This window comes from Heptranchias perlo, chromosome 16, assembly GCF_035084215.1.
Source record: "Heptranchias perlo isolate sHepPer1 chromosome 16, sHepPer1.hap1, whole genome shotgun sequence".
NCBI classification, from domain to species: domain Eukaryota; kingdom Metazoa; phylum Chordata; class Chondrichthyes; order Hexanchiformes; family Hexanchidae; genus Heptranchias; species Heptranchias perlo.
The window spans coordinates 30,618,856-30,624,504 of record NC_090340.1 but is presented as its reverse complement, the minus strand read 5'-3'; the positions used below and the strand labels follow the sequence as shown (position 1 = coordinate 30,624,504).

Genomic DNA, 5,649 nt, shown 5'->3' with positions numbered 1-5,649 from the left:
TAATTTGACTCTTCAATTCTAGGATATGGCACTAGTTTATCATTAATGACCTTTAAACACGTTATTAACAGGCAAAAAAAATCAGACTTTCTTCCTTCTTTTCAGTAGTCTTTTTTAAATTATTTTTACAGAGGGGTACAAATATTCAATTTGTCATTGAACATGTACGATCATCCATGGATGCCTTCTCCCAACATTGCAAAATTTGTTTATTCATGTCTATAAAGAGAACAATATTGGACCATTACTCTCAGATTATAGAATACATACAAATGTGTTCCCATTCTCAGTTCTGCTGCAATTCCATTTAGCAGTGTGCTTCTTTCAGTACATTGTGGAGTTTTACTTGGAGCTGGTGTACTTGGTCACAGCCTTTCCGACATGACGTGCTTGGCCAGCTCCCCGGGCAGCAGCAGGCGCACGGCGGTCTGATTTTCCCTGGAGCTGATGGTCAAGCACTTACATAAGAACATAAGAACATAAGAAATAGGAGCAGGAGTAGGCCGATCGGCCCCTCGAGCCTGCTCCGCCATTCAATAAGATCATGGCTGATCTGGTCCTAACCTCAAATCTAAAATCATGTCCAATTTCCTGCCCGCTCCCCGTAACCCCTAATTCCCTTTACTTCTAGGAAACTGTCTATTTCTGTTTTAAATTTATTTAATGATGTAGCTTCCACAGCTTCCTGGGGCAGCAAATTCCACAGACCTACCACCGTCTGAGTGAAGAAGTTTCTCCTCATCTCAGTTTTGAAAGAGCAGCCCCTTATTCTAAGATTATGCCCCCTCGTTCTAGTTTCACCCATCCTTGGGAACATCCTTACCGCATCCACCCGATCAAGCCCCTTCACAATCTTATATGTTTCAATAAGATCGCCTCTCATTCTTCTGAACTCCAATGAGTAGAGTCCCAATCTACTCAACCTCTCCTCATATGTCCGCCCCCTCATCCCCGGGATTAACCGAGTGAACCTTCTTTGTACTGCCTCGAGAGCAAGTATGTCTTTTCTTAAGTATGGACACCAAAACTGTATGCAGTATTCCAGGTGAGGTCTCACTAATACCTTATATAACTGCAGCAATACCTCCCTGTTTTTATATTCTATCCCCCGAGCAATAAAAGCCAACATTCCGTTGACCTTCTTGATCACCTGCTGCACCTGCATACTAAACTTTTGATTTTCTTGCACTAGGACCCCCAGATCCCTTTGTACTGCAGTACTTTCCAGTTTCTCGCCATTGAGATAATAACTTGCTCTCCGATTTTTCCTGCCAAGTGCATAACCTCACATTTTCCAACATTGTATTGCATCTGCCAAATCTCCGCCCACTCACCCAGCCTGTCTATATACCCTTGTAGGTTTTTTATGTCCTCCTCACTCTCTACTTTCCCTCCCATCTTTGTATCATCTGCAAACATTGATATGTTACACTCGGTCCCCTCCTCCAAATCGTTAATATAGATTGTAAAGAGTTGGGGACCCAGCACCGACCCCTGCGGAACACCACTGGCTACTGGTTGCCAGTCCGAGAATGTACCATTTATCCCAACTCTCTGCTTCCTGTTAGATAACCAATCCTCCACCCATGCCAGAATATTACCCCCAATCCAGTGATTCTTTATCTTGAGCAATAATCTTTTATGTGGCACCTTGTTGAATGCCTTCTGGAAGTCTAAATACACTACATCCACTGGTTCCCCTTTATTCACTCTGTACGTTATATCCTCAAAGAACTCAAGCAAATTTGTCAGACATGACTTCCCCTTCGTAAAGCCATGCTGACTTTGTCCTATTAAATTATGTTTATCCAAATGTTCCGCTACTGTCTCCTTAATAATAGACTCCAAAATTTTACCCACCACAGATGTTAGACTAACTGGTCTATAATTTCCAGCCTTCTGCCTACTACCCTTTTTAAATAACGGTGTTACATTAGCAGTTTTCCAATCTGCCGGGACCTTTGCCGAGTCCAGAGAATTTTGGAAAATTATTACCAAAGCATCCACAATCCCTACTGCCACTTCCCTCAAGACCCTGGGATGTAAGCCATCAGGTCCAGGGGATTTATCTGCCTTGAGTCCCATTAATTTACTGAGTACCAATTCCTTAGTGATTTTAATCGTATTTAGCTCCTCCCCCCCTAGAGCCCCCATTTGTCCACTGTTGGGATATTCTTAGTGTCCTCTACCGTAAAGACTGAAACAAAATATTTGTTCAGCATTTTTGCCATCTCCATGTTTCCCACCATTAATTTCCCGGTCTCATCCTCTAAGGGACCTACGTTTGCCTTAGCCACCCTTTTTCTTTTTATATAACTGTAGAAACTCTTGCTATCTGTTTTTATATTTTTTGCTAATTTATTTTCATAATCTATCTTCCCTTTCTTAATCAATCCTTTCGTTACTTTTTGCTGTCTTTTGAAGACTTCCCAATCTTCTATCCTCCCACTAAGTTTGGCTACCTTATATGTCCTTGTTTTTAGTCGGATACTATCCTTAATTTCTTTACTTAGCCACGGATGGCTGTCATTTCTTTTACACCCTTTTTTCCTCAGTGGAATATTTTTTTTTTGAAAGTTGTAGAATAACTCCTTAAATGAACACCACTGTTCATGTACCGTCTTACCCTTTAAACTATTTTCCCAGTCCACTTTAATCAATTCCGCTCTCATACCATCATAGTCTCCTTTATTCAAGCTCAGTACGCTTGTTTGAGAACCAACTTTCTCACCCTCTAATTGGATATGGAATGTAACCATGTTATGGTCACTCATTCCAAGGGGATCCTTAACTAGGACATTATTAATTAATCCTGGCTCATTACACAGGACCAGGTCCAAGGTTGCTTGCCCCCTTGTAGGATCAGTTACATACTGCTCAAGAAATCCATCCCTAATACACTCAATAAACTCTTCCTCAAGGCTGCCCTGCTCAATTTGATTTGTCCAGTTAATATGATAGTTAAAATCCCCCATAATTATAGCTGTTCCCTTATTACATGCCCCGACTATTTCCTGATTAATACTTCTTCCAGCAGAGTTGCAACTATTAGGAGGCCTATATACTACGCCCACGAGTGTTTTTTTCCCCTTATTATTCCTTATCTCTACCCAAACTGTTTCATTATCCTCATCCTTTGTCCCAATAACTTTTCTCTGTATTACAGTGATTCCTTCCCTTATTAACATAGCCACCCCACCTCCCCTTCCTTCCTGCCTGTCCTTCCTGATTGTTAAATACCCTGGCATATTTAATTCCCAGTCGTTGTCACCCTGCAGCCATGTTTCTGTAATGGCCACAAGATCATACCCATACGTCGTTATTTGTGCCGTTAACTCGTCCATTTTGTTACGAATGCTACGTGCATTCAGATAAAGAACTTTCAAATATGTTTTGTAACACTTAGTTCCTGCTTTTTCCTTTTTTAACACTTTACCTTTTTCTCCATACCTTCTGTCCCTTCCTGACACGCTTTCCTCTGTCTCCCTGCTCAGGTTCCCAACCCCCTGCCACAGCTTTGATGCTGGGTTAATCGCCTTGCACCTTCTAGTTTTTATTTTATCTCTCGTGCCTAAAGTACACTTTCTTTCCGCTGCTCTACGCTTTTCCCTTTCACTTGTTCTTGAACAACTGTTTGTACTATTTGTATTGTAGATTTCCCCTGGGTCTTCCCCTCTCTTGCTGCTCTCAACTTTATTCCCTTCTGACTCCCCGCTCAGGTTCCCATCCCCCTGCCACTCTAGTTTAAACCTTCCCCAACAGCACTAGCAAACACCCCCGCGAGGACATTGGTCCCGGTCCTGCTCGGGTGTAACCCGTCACGCTTGTACAGGTCCCACCTTCCCCAGAACCGGTCCCAATGCCCCAGGAATCTAAATCCCTCCCTCCTACACCATCCCTGCAGCCACGCATTCATCCTGTCTATTCTCCTGTTCCTATACTCACTAGCACGTGGCACCGGTAGTAATCCTGAGATCACTACCTTTGAAGTCCTGCTTTTTAATTTATCTCCTAACTCCTTAAATTCACCTTGCAGGACCTCATCCCTTTTTTTACCTATGTCGTTGGTACCAATATGGACCACGACTACTGGCTGTTCACCCTCCCCCTCCAGAATGCCCTGCAGCCGCTCCGTGACATCCTTGACCCTAGCACCAGGGAGGCAACATACCATCCTGGAGTCACGTTTGCGGCCACAGAAACGCCTATCTATTCCCCTTACAATCGAATCCCCTATCACTATAGCCCTGCCACTCTTCTTCCTCCCCTCCTGTGCAGCAGAGCCACCCGTGGTGCCCCGAACCTGGCTCTTGCTGCTTTCCCCTGATAAGCCAGCTCCCCCAACAGTATCTAAAGCAGAATATCTGTTTGAGAGGGAGATGGCCCCAGGGGACTCCTGCTCTACCTGCCTAGTCCTTTTACTCTGCCTGGCGGTCACCCATTTCCTTTCTGCCTGCGTAGTCTTTACCTGCGGTGTGACCACCTCACTGAACGTGCTATCCACAATAGTCTCAATGATATTTTCGAGTGTATCGCGGGTGAGGCTTCTCATTATGAGAAGCCTCACCCGCGATACACTCAAAAATATCATTCACAAAGGAGTTCATGATGCTCATGGCCTTGGAGGAGATGCCGGTGTCGTGGTGAACCTGCTTCGTCACTTTGTAGATGTAGATCGAGTTGCTCTCCTTCCTCAACCATCTCCACTTCTTGCCGCTCTTTGCTGTGACTTTACTCATGACTCTCATGGTGCCCTTCTTGGGTGCTGGTTTCCGTTCCTCAGGCATCGTCACATTTACTTTCAGGCACAGGAATGTCTGTGTCTATTTAGCAGTGTATTGATAGCAAGCTTGGTTAGCAGCAGAATGATAATCAAACAGGCAACCAGGCAACTAGTACTGCGACAACAAGACAGTCAGGGAATGCTAAGGTGGCTGGGAAAGCCCTCCAAGTATTCTTGATGATACTAGTCAGAGAAGTTGCAGATTGGGCGATAATCCCAAGTAACTGGCAAAGTATCCATTAAAGAAACCAAGCTTACTGGGGAGAAGCTATGGTCCCTGGTATGTCTTCTTGTAAAATCCAGAAAACTGACTGCCTGCACTGTAGCATATGGTCCATATATTTTTAGTGTATAGGTTAAAAAGAAAACCTATATGCTGTATCAAGCTGGGTACACATACAATCAAATAAAAACCTTAAAATCGAATTGGCTTTAAAAATGTGCCCCTTTACTTCCACAACAAGCCTTCTGCTTTGAATAAAAATTACAAATTATTAAATGCAAACATGGCTGCATAGCTAACAGTTATGGGGCAGTATCATTCATATTAAAAGTACAGATGGATGCCAAGTTGCAAGCAACTTCAATTAAGATGCTATTTCCTTATGCTTTGATTTAGATGAAGACCAGCCACTGAGCTGACAATGGTTTTTTTCACTTGATATTGGGAATTAGCTGAAGTCCTTCATCGAACCAGCAAGGACAGTTTATAGTGAAGTAAATAACTACTGTCCATATAGGAAGATGGTGCAGATCTGATCATCCTAAATATATTAGTGTGATCAAGCCTAGAGCCAAAATGGAAACCCAGAGATACAAGTTACAAAGTTTGCTATTCTTTATCTGAATGCACACAGCATTCGTAA

General features: G+C 43.2%; 1 protein-coding gene across 1 annotated transcript; it reads right to left on the bottom strand.

Moving 5' to 3' along the window:
• Positions 1–365: 365 nt before the first annotated feature.
• LOC137333312 (histone H2B 1/2-like) lies at positions 366–4,787 on the bottom strand. The gene is made up of 2 exons (XM_067997470.1): positions 4,544–4,787; positions 366–457 (listed from the first exon to the last, which is right to left on the bottom strand). The coding sequence occupies exons 1-2, from the start codon at positions 4,785–4,787 to the stop codon at positions 366–368; spliced, it is 336 nt and encodes a 111-aa protein (XP_067853571.1).
• Positions 4,788–5,649: the final 862 nt, after the last annotated feature.

Excerpts from the sequence above, each read along its gene's own strand:
- LOC137333312 (XM_067997470.1), bottom strand. The coding sequence starts at position 4,787 with ATGCCTGAGGAACGGAAACCAGCACCCAAGAAGGGCACCATGAGAGTC. Across the intron at positions 458-4,543 it reads GGCTTCTCATAATGAGAAGC|GCTTGACCATCAGCTCCAGG; the intron begins CTCACCCGCGAT and ends TCTTATGTAAGT.